The 16,852-nt window shown below is 49.6% G+C and overlaps 6 protein-coding genes across 6 annotated transcripts; 5 read left to right on the top strand and 1 right to left on the bottom strand.

Moving 5' to 3' along the window:
* Positions 1-154: 154 nt before the first annotated feature.
* HETIRDRAFT_426132 (uncharacterized protein) lies at positions 155-3,896 on the top strand (the record flags this gene model as incomplete). The annotated part of the gene is made up of 13 exons (XM_009546519.1): positions 155-275; positions 448-990; positions 1,291-1,579; positions 1,628-1,827; positions 1,893-2,006; positions 2,147-2,244; positions 2,403-2,522; positions 2,577-2,934; positions 3,046-3,188; positions 3,242-3,320; positions 3,381-3,398; positions 3,514-3,635; positions 3,666-3,896. 13 exons carry the CDS (start codon positions 155-157, stop codon positions 3,894-3,896), a joined length of 2,436 nt encoding a protein of 811 aa, XP_009544814.1.
* Positions 3,897-3,913: 17 nt separating this feature from the next.
* On the top strand, positions 3,914-4,238 carry HETIRDRAFT_314810 (uncharacterized protein; the record flags this gene model as incomplete). The annotated part of the gene is made up of 3 exons (XM_009546518.1): positions 3,914-3,930; positions 3,988-4,138; positions 4,191-4,238. 3 exons carry the CDS (start codon positions 3,914-3,916, stop codon positions 4,236-4,238), a joined length of 216 nt encoding a protein of 71 aa, XP_009544813.1.
* Positions 4,239-4,263: 25 nt separating this feature from the next.
* Positions 4,264-6,781, bottom strand: HETIRDRAFT_426131 (uncharacterized protein; the record flags this gene model as incomplete). The annotated part of the gene is made up of 8 exons (XM_009546517.1): positions 4,264-4,409; positions 4,476-4,542; positions 4,606-4,848; positions 4,989-5,225; positions 5,300-5,338; positions 5,460-5,634; positions 6,096-6,606; positions 6,748-6,781. The coding sequence occupies 8 exons, from the start codon at positions 6,779-6,781 to the stop codon at positions 4,264-4,266; spliced, it is 1,452 nt and encodes a 483-aa protein (XP_009544812.1).
* Positions 6,782-7,745: 964 nt separating this feature from the next.
* On the top strand, positions 7,746-8,969 carry HETIRDRAFT_316343 (uncharacterized protein; the record flags this gene model as incomplete). Its single annotated transcript, XM_009546516.1, has 1 exon — positions 7,746-8,969. The coding sequence occupies one exon, from the start codon at positions 7,746-7,748 to the stop codon at positions 8,967-8,969; it is 1,224 nt and encodes a 407-aa protein (XP_009544811.1).
* Positions 8,970-9,046: 77 nt separating this feature from the next.
* Positions 9,047-9,424, top strand: HETIRDRAFT_57867 (uncharacterized protein; the record flags this gene model as incomplete). Its single annotated transcript, XM_009546388.1, has 1 exon — positions 9,047-9,424. A coding segment is annotated over one exon (378 nt), but the record flags the coding sequence as incomplete, so codon positions are not given.
* Positions 9,425-12,952: 3,528 nt separating this feature from the next.
* HETIRDRAFT_416623 (uncharacterized protein) lies at positions 12,953-14,392 on the top strand (the record flags this gene model as incomplete). Its single annotated transcript, XM_009546515.1, has 1 exon — positions 12,953-14,392. The coding sequence occupies one exon, from the start codon at positions 12,953-12,955 to the stop codon at positions 14,390-14,392; it is 1,440 nt and encodes a 479-aa protein (XP_009544810.1).
* Between the last annotated feature and the right edge of the window lie 2,460 nt (positions 14,393-16,852).

The raw sequence follows: 16,852 nt of genomic DNA, 5'->3' as shown, positions 1-16,852 counted from the left end.
AAAACCTCGAATCAACAGTGAATATACCGAGGGTGGCTCTGGGTATATTGGCGGTATATTTCGGGTATATTGCTTATATACCCCAAATATAACCCAGGGGATATTAAGGGCAATGTGCAGTGGTTGCTCTTTATGAGCTCTGCCCATGTGACAAATGCCACCAGAATACCCCACCTCTCCGCCAGCAACGTCGCACTATCAATCGGCACCTCGAACATCAACGAAACGGCCTACGAATCCAGGCCCTGTTGGCCGAGGCATCAAGAAGGATACCTGTGAAACGCAGACGAGAGGATACAGCCGACCCAGGAGAGGAGGACGCTGTTGAGGGACATGGCCAGAATTCTCCGCTCTAGAGTCCAGAGATCATCAAGCCTGCGTGAGTCTTTTTTTTCGCGAAAAATATGTCCCAGTGGACGCTATAATTTCATTCTAACATATAAACAGGTTCAGCCCATCAAATGGCGGATGTGGACAGCATATATGCGTCCGATGACGCTTCGGATGTCAGCGCTGTGCCTCCCCTACAAGCAACGGCTATGAGCGATCCCCTCTTGTCCTCAGCACTTAGTGACGACCACTCTGGACTACGCTTAGACGACAGTCGTCTGGAATCTCTCTCGCGCGCAAGCTCTCTGCTGGGTGATATCTTGACTGAAGAGCTAGACTTCAACCCGGATGGCATATTTGATACCCTAGGTCCCACCCCTCCTAATACTGACGACGAAGACACCATGGAGGACTTGCCACAGCTGAACCAAGACCCACTGTTTCAGGGGAGTGACGCGCTCTTCGAAAGGATCTTGGACTCTGGCTCAGACGACCTAGCCCCGGACGCTTCAATTCCCCCTGCTTTTGACGAAGATCCGGTCATCCGGAATGCCTACATCACGGCGTATCTCCTCTCTGCGTGCCACGGATACACACAAGAGGGAATCAAGGCCTACCTGGACTCCATGCACGAGTCTTTCACCGCATTGCAAAGAAAGGGTCAGCTGCAGCTGCGCGGTCTTGATACAATGGCGCGCACCCTTCTGACAGTTGAGCGACGCTTGCGCATCGACCCCAATCGATACATTGTATATTATTTTCTTTGTACTGTCTGCTGGGCCCGGCACCACCCCTCGAGCCTCAACGACCTCGACGACGAATCCTGTACCATGCCTGAGTGTCCCGGTTTCCTCTACAGCTTGAAAGAACTCACCGGGGGGCATCTCAAACGCACACCACTCAGAGTCCTTCCGATAGCGCCAATCACCCCCATGATCCAGTGATTTCTGCTTCGACCAGGAAAGTACGAGGAGTTTCAGCACTGGAGGTTACCGGGGCTTGACGACGTCGGAGAGGTTCCGCCCCTCAACGAACCTCGCGACCCTCTGGATGCCTTCAATAATGTAAACTGGGTAATGGGCGACATTACTAATGGCTGGGGCTGGCGTGCAGTGTCGTGGGGTTGGGAACGTCGGAAGGTGAGCAGCGCTGTGTCTTTGTGGGGAGTAGAAGATGTGTTGGTAGAGGAGAAACAGCAGCGATTTGTCTCGTTGCCATGCGGTCTGCTTTTCTCCATCAATATAGACTGGTGCGTGCCCCACCTTCTACGCATGTTCATTAATCTGATCTCTTCCAGGTTTTCTCCGACGAAACGATCGCGCGCGTACTCTACAGGCGCGATTTATGTTACGATTCTCAACAACCCGAGATCCAAACACTTCTTACCACAGGAAACTATACTATACTGTGTAATACCTGGCCCACAAGAACCAACCTTGGAGCAGCTGAATCACATCACAGAACCACTAGTCGAAGAGCTGTGGGCACTATACGAGGGTGAGTTTGCAAGCAATGGGGAAGGGGAAAGCGAGCAATGGACTGACCAGAATTTCATCTTGTAGGTGTTACCATGCGCATCCATGGGGAACCAGATAATCAGCAGTTCCCAGTGAACAGCATGCTGTATATCAACACTTCGGACATCCCTGCGAGCCGAAAGATTACGGGTCTCCAGGGTGTGACTTCGGAGGACTTCATGTGCACGTCTTGCTATCAGACGTTCTCGTCGCTCGTGTGCGAGGACTGCCTCAACCATGAAAATGAGTTGTTTCTTCTTTTTACAATATCTCATTTGCTCTGATTTCCTCAACCCTAGCATTCTCGATGCGAGACAAGCGACGGTTCCGCAAGTATGCATATCGGTGGAGGGACGCGAGCACTGAAGAGCGCGAGAGAATCGAGATCGAGTGTGGGGTGAGCTGGTCAACATTAACATCTCTGCCCGGATGGATGCCCGCATGAGATTCGCCCATAGATTTCATGCACGCTGTGTTTCTAGGTAAACATATTATAACTGTATTATGCTCATTGATTATTCTTGCATAGGGGAAGTGAAACACATAGTCCAACAGATCTTGGTTGTTGGCAGGATGCTGACACGTTGGAGCCGGATGAACAATCCTTATGAGAAACTCGAGACCTTCTTAGGGAGCATCTGGTGGCCCTCTACAATTGGCAGAGTGCCCGCTAAGGTTTAGTTATTTTGTGAATCTGAGCTTTATTTGCTAATGATGCAAGATTTGCAGATATCAGGGACATTAAAGGCCGACCAATGGTGGAACTTCGCAACAGTTCTGCCTGTCGCACTTTATTATGCATGGCAGCAGAATGGCAAGATCCCGGATTGTGATTTGCCTAGACCTGCTCCCAAATCTAAAGCCGGTGCTGCCTTCGCAAAGACTGAGAAGCTGCTGCGAGAACATCACAAGGCTTATCATATGCATGTTGCGCGGCAGTTGGGTAGGACTATAGTTGCGGCACACTTTGAGGAGGATGACATCTCTATGGATCGGAATTACCAGTGTCATTTCAAGGCTGTTCTTGATGCATGCTCCGCCATCCGCATCTGGACAGCCCAGTCAATAACACCCAACAAAGCACGGCGTGTGCAGGACTATTATGCACGCGCGTGTCGCACATGGTCACTAATGCATTGCCATCTCACTCCCTATTTCCATTTGCTCACTCACGGAGATTCTTTCATTTATCGCCTAGGGCCGGTTCATGGGTTCTGGCTATTTGGGCCAGAACCAAACAATGGACACCTTGTCAAGGTTAACACAAATGGACATACAGGAGGTGAACTTGAAGGTACCATGATGCAGAGTTGGATCAAGAACATATTGATCCATGACCTGGTGAGTAATTTTTACATGGAGAGGTCTCACTAATCTGTTGTCATTATCTCAAGGTACGCATGATCGAAGAGCTTGATGAGCAAAACAAAGAGGACTTGGTTGCCATCCGGAAACTCAAGAATTATTTGAAGGGTGATAAGAAGTCCCATCGGACGCGATGAACTCTCCTTAATATGATCGCAAGTCACACAGGCTGGCAGGGATCCAATGGTGAGTCCTTCCCCGCAGCATAACATATTTTTGCAGGTGCATCAATGTGATCAAGCCGAATCAAACAAAGTGCACCACTCCTTATATTCATCTATTTTTCATTTTTCATTTGAAGGATCTGATGAAGTTGAACTACCGCCTCGAGGTAAACGCATTAACCTCAATATGATCCAAATTAATGGCACATCGTTATATGGTCTCATTTTCAATTATCTGCAGATACTCTGGAATTCACAGGTAAAACTTGTCTCAAAAACAACTGATTAGCAAGCCGGCAAGCCATTTGTTGCGACTGCGGTGCAATCCTTCTCCCATGCCCACGTGAATGGCATACAGTTTGGGGCTTGCACTTCATACAGAGGGAAGGGTATCTCGTTTGCATACATGGATGGCAGGATAGCTGTGCAAATCCAGCATATCCTATCAGTGAAACACGAGTGCCGTGATCCGCGCTTAGCAGCATTGTTAACTGCCTTCGCAATTGTCAAATGCTTATGAGTGCTGGCATCCCCTTGATGCCATGGGATAACACGTAGGTCATCATTGATCATCAGTTAATGATTGCACTTCTATTATCACTGTCTCCTAGGCAAACTGACCTTGGGAACTTGACTTGGAATTTCAATAAATTCTTAGATCCTGAGGTCATTGAATTACACCACTTGTGCAGGGTGTTTGCCCTTGCAGAAATCCCCCTTCGCGATCATGGCCACGTGTGGGTCACCATATCACTAGATCATGTAAGTTTTATTTCTTTTCTTTTTCAAGTCCTTCATGCACAACCTTTTTTAGTTAACTCAAGAACCGGATGCCCTCGGATATGATTCTAACAATGAGTGATCAAGACAACATGGCTGTGAGTATATTACATTTTACCCTCCAAGTACGTGCGGGCCCTCCACATTTCCTCATCCCAAGGTTCTGCCATCTTGTCTGGAACCTCATTTCCATACAAATCATCATCTTCTCCAAAGTGCCCTTCCCGTTCCTCCAACAGAGCACTCTCAAAGTCTTGGATATGCAAAGGAAGGTCGTTTTCAGGATGCATCGCAAGCCACTAGAGGTCAACCATCATACGAGGAATTTTGGGCTTTGTGATTTTCTTGCTGACAGGTAAACCTTTCTCCCTCGGTGCTCCATACTCCTGGACATGTGGGTTTGAGTTGTTATTTTTTATGTCATCTACTTTATCCAGGATCTTGTTTACCTGCCGAGGGGATGACACATGAGATATCTCATAATACACTATTGAGTAAAATTGTATCTGAGCCACATGGTCCATTGGAGCATGCATTAGGTAAGGCTTATGTGACACAGGCTTCTGCTTCCCAAGTTTAGAAACCCCTATCTGTGCATTGTGACTGATGGGCCCTTCATTGTTAGTCTGCGGATCCAGTCCACCATTCCCTCCTGCACCAGTGAGTGTTTCCTCCTCCAATTCATCTGTGGACTGATACATAGTCTCCCCTATGAATGCCTATTCTGGTCTGGCTGCCTCGGGGACCAGCATGCAATACATCTTGCGACTATTTGCTTTCTACAAATTATGTGGTAAGCAGAATCCTATGCAACTATCAAAATTTGACTAACCTGTGTTTTATGGCCATTGCACTGCTGCTTCTGCCTTACGATGGACTGATCGACAATGGGCTTCTTTGACTTCTTGTAGGCCTTGACCCAGCTTGAGAAGGTGATGTGAATTACAGCTAGGATCATAGGCATCATGAGTTCTGCTAATTTGGTTTGATTCATACTTGGATTCCAATGTGCACCATCCATTTGCACCCCAGCCACCACATTTTTTGCCCACCCTGCTTCATTGGCACACTATGAGTCAGTCCAGCCTGGCTGTAGGATCCTATTGTCCTCTGCCCCATCTTCTGCTAACATCCAATACTCACGTACTCCTGCTTCATCAATAGGGAGCAGATCCAGAAGGACTGCACTATCATGCAGAATCTCCATCCAATCATACATGATATTCCATATGGTTATCTGATCATTCAGGCACCGTTCATTGTAAGTGCCAAGCATTTGTGAAATAAAAATCATATGACTCACCGACAGAATGTTATTCCGCCTCTGCCCTGTATCACTGCCATCTCGCCCTGCTGACCTCTCTCTTGTCTCTGCCTTCAAAGCATTAACCTCTGCCTTCATGTTGGCCATCTCCTGCCCCATCTCATCTAACCTCTCCTCTACCTCGTTGTTCCTTGCAATGGCATTGTTTAACTCCCTACATAACACCTTCAGATCATGTGAAATGAAGCTTATGAGCATTGTTAGAACTTCCTTGATGATCTCTTGAACTCTTGGGAACTCAAATTCGAGGCTGGAAAGCCTATCCTGTATATTCTTCATCACCAATGCTCTCCTGTCTGTTCCAATGCACGCTGATTAACTCATTTTGTTCATTAGATAAAGGTGTATTCACCTGCTGGTCTCATCATGCTTGGATCCATCGGTGCCAAGGAGAATTCCCTTGTAGGTGCGTGTGCTTCTCAAGGGTACTGTGATGTGGTTGCGGCATCACTGATGTCTCTCAGAGGTGTCGGCTCTTGGCTTATACTAAGGGCAGGGGTGGCATGAGGTTGACTGCTTTTCCCCTAAGGCATGCTCATTATAGAACCACAATGCGCCCCTCTGCCTGCTTGAAGGTGCATTCCAAACAATGCATCAATTCTGGGGTTTGCTGACATATTGTTAGAGGCTATGGATCCCTCTGGCGGGGCGGTGTGTGCAGCGGGATCGGCCCTGACAACAGTCAGTGGCATGGTCTTGATCTTTGGTAGTGCCAGCATGAGCGGAGCTACATGGGACTGGTCATCATGGGCTATCGTCCATGAGGGCACTAGTGCTGGCTCCTTGGTATACCCTGCAAGCATGGAGAACAGGGTGGCATTTTTTGGCGTGTCTTTGGATGCTGCCAGTGTGAGCAGGTGAGTAGGCTGAGCCTGTACAGAACTGATCACTGATGAGGCTGGTGCACGCGGAGGCTTCAGTATCAGTCTTGGGATCTTTGGGGCAAGCCCAAGTGCTGCTCTTGCAGCAACAAGTGGTGTCGTCACAGCTGCAGCAGCAGCAACAGCAGCAGCAACTGGCGTCGTCATAGCTGCAGCAGCAACAACTGGTGTTGTCGTAACAGCAGCAGCAGCAAAAGCAACAACCAGTGTCATCACAGCTGCAGCAGCAATAGCAACAACAACAGCTATGTCAGTGTGTACACCAAATGAAGTTTTTGTTATGATCACGTTCTATCGGGCCTACACGGCGGTCTATACCGATACGATCATCACAAATATCACGCGGCCTCACAGGTTGAGGCGTACACCAAGGTACAGATATTAACCTTGGTCATCTACTCCCAATGGATCATCAATCATTGGTCGAGTATCACGGGCCTTGTATTAGCGGGCATGGAACGCCACCTTATAAATTACTCACACGCAGGGCATGAACCTCCTAGTCTCTCCTGGCCGGAAGGAGACCAATGGAGAACCACAAGAGTAGTCGTTATTGAGAGAGACGACTTAGAGAATACCTACAGATACATATTCGGTATTCTCACGCCCTACTTCCCAAAGTAGTATAAAAGGCCCATAGAATAGGCTGAGGATCTTCAGTCTACTCTCTTCGTTCTCCTGTATCTCCACATACAGGAACCTTCGTTCAGTACTGTCTTCCTACAGTACTCCTTCGTTCTTAGGCAGTCTTCATACTGTCTACTTTCATTGCTATATCGCAATACACTTCTGGCTCCTGTGCTACACGTACAGTCGAGATCACCGTTCCACACATCCTCCACGAGTGACCTAGGGAAGAACCTCCTACTCTTGGGGTTACCGACGAGCAGTCGTAACACTAGAATAGACTCTTCTGCCCCTACCTTGCTCGTACTAGCTTGCTGCCACACTCTCTCTCATAACCTTCCTCGGTGGGGATAATAGACCCCATCAAGAAAGCGTTACTGCATACACTCTGGAGCAAGACCTAGGCCAGGAATACCCACCTGGCACTAGACTTATCAATAATCAACTCCGTCACAACAATCGCCCTATCCGGCGCGAAGGGGACTTCTGGGTCTACGAAGACAATAACAGAACTGCCCCTCCGAATTACGATAACTGCTCATACCGAAACGGGCGTTATTACTTCACCCTTGAAGACGGAACAGAAGAAGAGGATATTTGGAACGAAACAGAAGCTCAGTGGGAACTAGCCCCACAATACAGGGAACCGGCGCCGGTAATCCCCGAAGACTCGGAGCAAGAGGAAACAACCTCGGAATCAGACTCCGACTCACCAGACCAAACACCGATCAACACCCGAAACGAACCACTCGCCGAAATGTCGGGACAAGCTTCGACTTCTACAAACACCCCTTCCGTGACAGTACAACCCGGAAGAGGAAAAGTCAAACTCCCAGACAATTACACAGGCGACCGCATTGAATCCCAGAAATTCATGCTCCAATGCCTCCTTCTTTTCGCAGCAGAATCCGATTGGTACAAGACCGATCAAGACAAAATATCCCTTGTGCTCTCATGCATGAGATACGGCACGGCAGGAGCTTGGGCGGAGAACTTCCTCCTCAAATCAGTAGGAGCGGATCCACCTACCGATCTAGGCACCTGGAAGGACTTTTTAGCCAAGTTCAAATTACAGTTCAGGGAGACGGGCAAGACCGATAAGGCGCGAAGCGCACTTATGGCCTTCTCCCAAGGACGAATGACGGTTGATGAATACTCCAACCAATTCATTCTCATCGCCGCCGATGCCGACATCTCCGATAAAGAGCAAGTCCCTTACTTCCAACGCGGGTTAGACCCGCGCGTCATGGACAAAATATACGACAAGGAAGTTCAGCCAAAGGATACGATTCAGGACTGGATCAATACAGCCTGCGAAATAGATGGACGACTTCGAGCCAGAACAGCTCAAAAAGCCATCCTCGCCAACTCCACCTCCTTTCGAAGCGATTATCTGAATCGTTTTCATAACCAAATCTCTCCCCGCTACAATTCCACAAACGCCCCTCGCAGAATGAACAACCAGGTGGTTGACATGGACATTGACGCTACCAGAAAGCGTAACGCCGAAAGTCAAAAGAGAAAATTTGACGGCAAGCGAACCACCTCCTGTTCCAACTGCGGAAAACCAGGGCACTCTAGCGCTAACTGTTGGTCACCACGCAGAGGCGTTCGCCCAGTTCGAGGAAACTCGAAAAGACGCCTGGGTACGACAGGGAGAGGAAACCGCGCGGTTGATTTGGAGGGAGAAGACGACGCACCCGCTATGGGAAACCAAGCGGGAATATATCGAGGAATGGAGACAGAGGATGTCCCTCGCAACGACCAGCGGGTACCACAACCTGGTCCTTCGATGGAACGTCCTCACTCTACCTCATCCGGACGACCCCAAACGAACCATGGGCAACGCGCTGTGTTACCTAACGGACGACGGGGAGACGGAAGCGTCAGTCATTCTGCTCGAATCGGAGCAGTACTCGGAGAACTAGGGGAAGATGAAGCAAGAGAAGTGATCCTGGGACACGCGGAGCGTTTTTCCTGACCTCTCCCTCGCCAGCGAAGGAGAGAGGTCAAGGACGACCCGAGTTTGATGCCCGCACTTGTATTCGTATCGGAGCAATGAACGACCGTATCATCACCCCCATACGCCTGAACGTGAAAGTATCAAACAGGAGTCAAAACGCTGGAGCAAAGGCAACCATCGACTCGGCCTGTGAAGGGGTTATAGTAAACGAAACTTGGGTCAAGAAACATCGTTTCCCCACCTATACACTCAACAACCCCATTCGCGTCCGGAACGTCGATGACACCATTAACAAAGCAGGTCTCATCCGATCCGCCTTGGATGTGAACCTCACCATTCGGGACATCAGTGGACGAACACATACCGAGCGCGTCCAGATGTTTATCTCCAATCTAGGGAAAGACGACCTTATCCTGGGAACAGATTGGTTGAAATACCACGATCCCTCCATCGAATGGAGGCGACGTGAAGTGCACTTTGATCGGTGCCCCCAGAAATGCCAGCAACCATATGGGTTCACTAGGGCAAGGGAAGAACCACCATACAGCAGGCAGTTATCAGACGTGGAGCCACGGCACAAACCACGCATCAATGAGCGCGAAAAACAGCGCCTCGAACATCTCCGAAGACTATCGGAAGATGTAGGACTCCGCGATCACAGCGGAACGTTTGGCGTCCGACTACGAGCATACCTCAAAAGGAAATGGCTCCTAAAGGACATAAGGAAATACGCAGAAGAGAAACGAAAGGCTCAAGACAAGCCATCTCTTTCACCAAACGGGGGAGAACCTGATCTCCCAGACAAACCCTCAGGAAAACAGGCCACCCGGGACCCAGTTATTCGGAAACTGGCCCCCGAACCGTCAGGATTTGCCAGTTTCGACCAAGACCTGGAAGACGAAATTATCGTCACCAATCTAAAGGAAAGAGTTCCCAAGGCGCATCACGAATTTTTGGACATCTTTAGCGAACGAAAGTCGCAGCGACTCCCAGAACACACTTACTGGGACCATGCCATCGACTTGAAACCAACCTTCAAACCTCAAGTGCCCAAAATCTACGCCCTGAGCCCAGAGAAACACGACGAATTAGGAAAATTCATCAAGGAACATCTGGAGAGAGGAACCATCCGTCGATCCACCTCGCAAACAGCAGCCCCATTTTTCTTTATAGGAAAAAAGGATGGAAAACTACGCCCGGTACAGGACTATCGCCACTTAAATTCGCACACCATCCCGAATGTGTGCCCCCTTCCACTAATCCAGGAACTACTGGATGTGATAAAAGGGGCCATCATTTTTAGCAAATTGGACGTGCGATGGGGATACAACAATATACGCATCAAAGAAGGAGATGAGTGGAAGGCGAGCTTCATCACTCCGTTAGGTTCTTACGAACCCACGGTGATGTTTTTCGGCCTGACCAACTCACCAGCCACCTTCCAAGCTATGATGAACATGATCTTCAGAGAGCTCATCACAGCCCGGAAGATAACCGTATATATGGACGACATCCTCGTTTTCTCCAAAACCATGGCAGAACACGTCAAAATCCTAAACCAGGTTTTCCAAATCCTACGCGACAACGATCTATATTTGAAACCCGAAAAATGCGAGTTTTACAAGGAAAAGCTCCAATACCTGGGATATACAATTTCAAAAGATCATGTCGCCATGGAGGACTCAAAGGTGGACACAATAAAAGATTGGCCAATCCCACGTACAGTCCGCGACATTCGCTCCTTCCTGGGTCTAGGGAATTTTTACAGGCGCTTTATTGACAAGTTCTCACTCATCGCGCGCCCCCTACATGACCTCACCAAAAAGGACGAGAAATGGAACTGGACTACAAAATGCCAAGAAGCTTTCGAACGATTAAAGAAAGCTTTTATCAGTAAACCTGTCTTGAACTATCCAGATCCCATGCACCCATATCGACTAGTAACGGACGCATCACTAATCGCCTATGGAGCTACCCTTCTACAAGAAGGAAAAGATGGTGACTGGCACCCAGTCGCTTTCCTCTCTGGATCGTTTTCACCAGCAGAGCGGAATTACGACGTTCACGACCGGGAACTCTTGGCTATAATCAAAGCGTTGGAACATTGGAATCATTACCTCGAAGGCGCACGACACCCCTTCGAGATTTGGACAGATCATAAAAACCTGGAACACTTCCAAACGGCGCGAGACCTATCACGACGACACGCCCGTTGGAGCCTTTATTTGAGCAGATTCGACTTTACACTCAGCTATAAAGCAGGATCGACAAATCACTCTGATGCTCTGTCCAGGCGTCCAGATCTAAGTGAAGGGGTAGAATCTGACAACAAATCTCAAATTTTACTCCCGGCCAAACTTTTCAACAAATCCGACGAAACATTGGTAGAACCGTCCCCGACACGGCATATAAAATCCACGGAAATTGCCTCTTCAAACCTCATCTCCCTCATCCGACACTCGAAATCGGAACATGACGCCTTAACAAGAGTAGCTCTTGCAAAACTCTTACGAGTAGGACCACAAGGGATGAGAGGATTATTGGGACATTGGACATATGAGGACGGAATCACCAGACGCAACGGCCACATATGCGTCCCCAAAGATGACGTCATCCGAAGACTCATCGTCAAAACACATCATGATGCACCCGCGGTAGGACACCCGGGTAGAGCAAAAACATTGGAAATGGTGCAACGACACTACTGGTGGCAAAACATGACAAAATTCGTCCATGAATACGTGGATGGATGCGCCATATGCCAATCTACGAAGAATTTGACACACAGGACACACCCACCTATCCACCCTCTGGAAACCACCAACGTTCCCTGGCGATTCATCTCGACGGATTTTGTCACGGACCTACCCGAAAGCAAAGGTTTCGACTCAATTAATGTGGTAGTGGATCAAGGTCTGTCAAAAGGCATAGTCATCACCCCATGCAAGAAAACGATCACGGCAGAAGAAACAACCGTGCTTTTCCAAAATAACGTTTTCAATCGACATGGACTGCCGACCAAAATAGTGTCCGATCGGGGCCCTCAATTCGCGGCCAAATTCACCCGAGAACTCTGGAAACGGCTAGGAATCACCGCCGCTCTCAGCACGGCGTATCATCCCCAAACAGATGGAGAAACGGAACGGGTAAACCAGGAGATCGAACAATTCCTGAGAACGTTCTGCAACTACCATCAAGACAATTGGGTAGACCTTCTGCCGTTCGCCGAATTCTCACATAACACACAGAAGCACTCGGCCACCGGAAAATCCCCTTTCGAAGTGCTATACGGTTTCAATCCTCCCTATTCAGCTGACACGGCACTAGAGACAAAGGTACCTGCGGTAGCTGAACGCATTAAGACGATCATAGAAGTTCAGGAAGAAGCCGCGGCTAGCTTACAAATAGCCAGCAACTACGCCAAAGACCGGGATCTTCACAGGAAACTTCCCCAGTGGAAAGAAGGAGACCAAGTATGGCTAGAAGGAACCCACATTCGGACAACCCATCCTAAGTTCAAACTCGCCCCTAGGCGATATGGCCCTTTCAAGATACTGGGAAAAGTGGGAACCCTGGCGTACAAACTCCAAATTCCTCCGCAGTGGAAGATTCACCCGGTATTCCACGCCGCAGTGCTCACTAAATATAGAGAAACCGAAGCCCACGGAGAAAACTTCGCGCGACCAATACCGGAAGTATTGAACGATGAAGAGCATTATGAAGTGGAAATGATCGTGGATTCAAAACGGCAAGGACGGGGAACCAAATACTTGGTCAAATGGATGGGATATCCCGAATCAGACAACACCTGGGAGCCCTACACTCTCCTAAAGGGAACGGCGGAAGAAGCCATGAAAGATTTCCATGACCAATACCCTGACAAACCTCGTCCGGGAACAGCCTGAGAGGAGAGACGAAAGATTATAAAAGGAGCGACAAGAGGACTCCAACAAGAACATCTTCTCACCTTCTTTCCCTCTCGAACACTTTCCCCCATTCGAATGCTCCTCCACGACGACCACGATGCTTCGTCTCCATCCAGAAACTCCTCCCCCGATGTCGTCCTTATGGTCGCCAATCCAGATGTCGAACGAGTGGAAAGAGGAACAAGTCCTCACCGACCAGATGCTGGACGAATTGATAGAGGAACAAGTCCTCAACAACCAGGATCTACCGGGGTCCTCCTCACCCCTCATACCAACAACTTCTCCGACGACGACGCCGAAGACTATGCCAAGTTCAAGGAAAGGGAAAGAACCCGAAGACCCTCACCGGAGAGGGCCTCACGAGGTGCACCACGGCATGAAAGTTCTGATGACCGAAACCAGTCGAGCCTTGGCCCATTACCAGTGGGAGTTCCACCTCCTAGTGAAGGCACGCGTCCTAGTGGAGTTGCAGGTCCCTCGGGATTTCAAGCAAGAACGGCAGCTCAACTCCCAGGCCATGGAGAAGCTGAACCAATACCAGTTCTATCAGAAACTGCACCTCCGCCAGTACCAACTAGTGGACCGATTCCCAGCTCCATGGGAGGACCTACCCCTCGTACAGATCCTCACACCGGAGAACTGGAGCGACACGCGGACGCGCTCCTCCAGCGGAACACCATCTCCGCGGTAATACAAATGGCCACAGCCATGGCCCTCCAAAGACTCGCTAACTTCTCGGCAGGACAACCCGGGAATGAACATAGCGACGTACCTCGACGACTGGCTAGTGCCAGTCTCCAGATCAGGACGCTTGCCCTCCAAACCGACCCGGACACAGCCTCCTGGTACGCCCATAATGACGGGCGACCCCGAGCCCTCCTCATCCACCCTGACGAGTTCTCCCAATATGTCAACCGAGAGCTCCTTCCAGCTCTCCTCTTTGGAGGAGAACTGGGAAACGTCCAACCAAGCAGAACCGACCCTTTCCGAGTTGTCACTTGGAACGTACCACGTCCCGGAGAACATCCCACGCCTGTATCAAATCCAAGAAGGGTTCCGCGTACGGTCGTGGAGCGCCCTCCACCGAGACAACGAGAGGTTCCTGGAGCGCATAGCCATACCGCGACTCCCCCCTCTCACCGGACACGAGGTTTTCCCTTATCCCAAGGAAATACCGACGAGGAGGAACCGCCCGTCTATCGAAGAAATGAGGGAAGGCGGAGTCGGGGAAACCAGGCAACCCTCGGACGCGGAACAACTGCTGGCCGGAGTATTCGACACCGGCCTAGATCGCCTCCTCCTAGTGCTCGATTTCGTACGAACGAAAGAGAGGATAACCGAAGTAGCCGCAGAACTCGCCGCGCTGATTCGGAGGCTCGAAGAAATAGCTCTTGGACTAGATCTGAGCTCGATGCATGGGATGCTCTAGACGATCCAGGAAATTACGACGACGCTGACCCCTACTACCGACCTGACGAAGGGGGCGGGGATTATCAAGGACCCTTCGATTATTAAACGGACTAATAACAGGGCATAGGAAGAAGAAAGGGGGTAAGGAAGTTGAGGAACTCCTTTCCCCTGACACAAAATTACATCCGAAACGATGTAAAACTACACTCGTCCGCAACGACGTAAAACTAGGATCGTCCCTCAAGACGTTAAACTGTACGACCTCGTCCGAAACAGACGTTAAACTACCCTGCGTCCGGAATGACGTCTAAACTATCGGACCTGCATGTCTTAAAACTGTGAAAAGATAAGAAGGCAGGGGAAGTACCTGACCATTAGTCCTAGGTTCAAATGATGGTACGAATCAAGGACAACAGCGGGCATAATTCCACGTACGACCTACGGCGGAATCCTTTCACATCCTCGCTGTCAAGGAGTAATCTGACAGATGCATCGAGCGTCCCATTTGGATCCTCAGTTTTACAGGGTTTTTTCCGCATTAGGGAACCCTCTACATGACATATACTCTACTCGTAGGTGTCGACAAGCAGGCCCTTCGCCTTGGTACAGCGAAGTGCCCATACATAACCGGTTGCAAGTCCGAGTCAAGAAATTATGATGCATAACTCGTATCGTGAACCCTCACAGTCAAGGTCTGACTGGTGTTTTGGGATGTCCCACTTTGGATCTCCCGTTTTACAGGATCGTTTCCGCATTAGGGGATCCTACAGCTGGCGCATGAGATGATGTAGAGAGCGGGCCGCCTCTACCTCACAAGTCTTCCTAATGATGCAAGGCCACAAAATCACATCCGGAACGATGTAAAACTACCAAAGGCTTGGTCCGCAATGACTATAAACTACTAGGGTCCGCAATGACGTTAAACTAGTCTTCGTCCGAAATGACGGAAAACTACCCACCGTCCGAGATGACGTTAAACTACCATTGACCAAAGGAGCGTGGTTGCATTCTGGCGAAGCGCGGAAGGACTCGCGTCACAGAACCCTGCCTATAAAAGGTCGAAGCGCTTCCGATATTCACTCGCTTTTCGGTAAAAGAATATCGGGTCGTCTTGGTTCAAATCCAAGCGAGGGGTCTGGGGACATGGAAGAGCAAGCATCTCTTCATGGAGCGCTCAGTCTAGTCCTGGAGTCGAAGTACAAGAAATTCCGCTCCAAGACCTAGTTAAGAGGCAACTAGGACACGTGCCTCGAGTCGAAGATCTAGTGGGAAGGGACTAGATCACGCGACTCTCATCTGGCCCACATAGCGGAAGAACGACAAGAGCGGGCCACTCATCCCAAAGTCTATTCCGCCTATCGTCCGCGACGACGTAAAACTAGGTCGCGTCCGGGATGACGTTAAACTAAGCATTGTTTTTCCACAATATTTGTGGCGAAACAACGTCCGCGATGACGTTAAACTATTGTCCCTTTCCACATGGGGATTGTTCGAGGCCAATGGCATCGACGTCCGCAATGACGATAAACTACGGGCATCCGCGACGATGTAAAACTACCGTCCCTTCGTTCTAGGGATCGTGCGTGGCGATCTTGACAAGATACCGCGCGTCCGTGACGACGTTAAACTAGTGCCCCTGGACCTAGGGGTTGTCATTGACGTCCAATCCCCTGGACACCAATGCGTCCGCAATGACGCTAAACTACTTGCTCCCGATCGCATGGGAGTTGTGATTTATCACTCTGGTGCTGAATCGTCCGCAATGACACAAAACTATTTGCTCCTTACCGTATAGGAGTTGTGGATTGACCGCCATGGTGTCAATCGGTCCGCAATGACATTAAACTACGTGCTCCTTACCGAATAGGAGTTGTGGTTGTTGACCAAGACCGTGGTCACCAACCGTCCGAGATGACGTTAAACTATTCGTCCCTTTTAGCATAGGGATCATCGGTCGACATCATCCTTGACGAGAATGTGTCGACAATGTCCGAAATGACATTAAACTACCCTCATCCTCGGAGGAAAAGCCTATCGTGACTCGAGGGACATAGTCAGACGATAGTCCGCCTATCGCACGGCGTTAAACTGCAAGCCCGCCTAATGCACGGCGCTAAACTGCAGGTCCGCCTACCTCACGGCATTAAACTGAGCGGTCTCATAACTTTGAGGCGTTACAAGTTATCCGGTTTGATATAGCATAAACCGTCCATCATGCCTCAGTGGAATCTGGAGCGGGTAAAGTCTGGTCTATGGCCCTATGCACACAACCGATGGAAATTCCGGCGTGCAGAAACATCTTTCCCCACAGGTATTCCATGTTGATGGTGAAGGACGTCCGCAAAGACGTTAAACTACGAATCGTCCGAAACGACGATAAACTACGGACCGTCCCGCATGACGTTTAAACTGCCAGTCGTGGATATATCTCGCAACCCGACAAATATATCAGCTGTGGTCTTGATGTCTAATTCGTGCAAGCGAACGGGCAGGCTTGGAAAAGGAGTCAGACTCCTCCTTGTTCCTCGCTGCACCTTTCAAGTCTAATTCTCTTCACATCCTTGC

The sequence above is a fragment of the Heterobasidion irregulare genome, assembly GCF_000320585.1.
Source record: "Heterobasidion irregulare TC 32-1 unplaced genomic scaffold scaffold_04, whole genome shotgun sequence".
Classification (NCBI taxonomy): Eukaryota; Fungi; Basidiomycota; class Agaricomycetes; order Russulales; family Bondarzewiaceae; genus Heterobasidion; species Heterobasidion irregulare.
The sequence above is the reverse complement of the archived record's forward strand: the minus strand, read 5'-3'. Positions and strand labels throughout refer to the sequence as shown.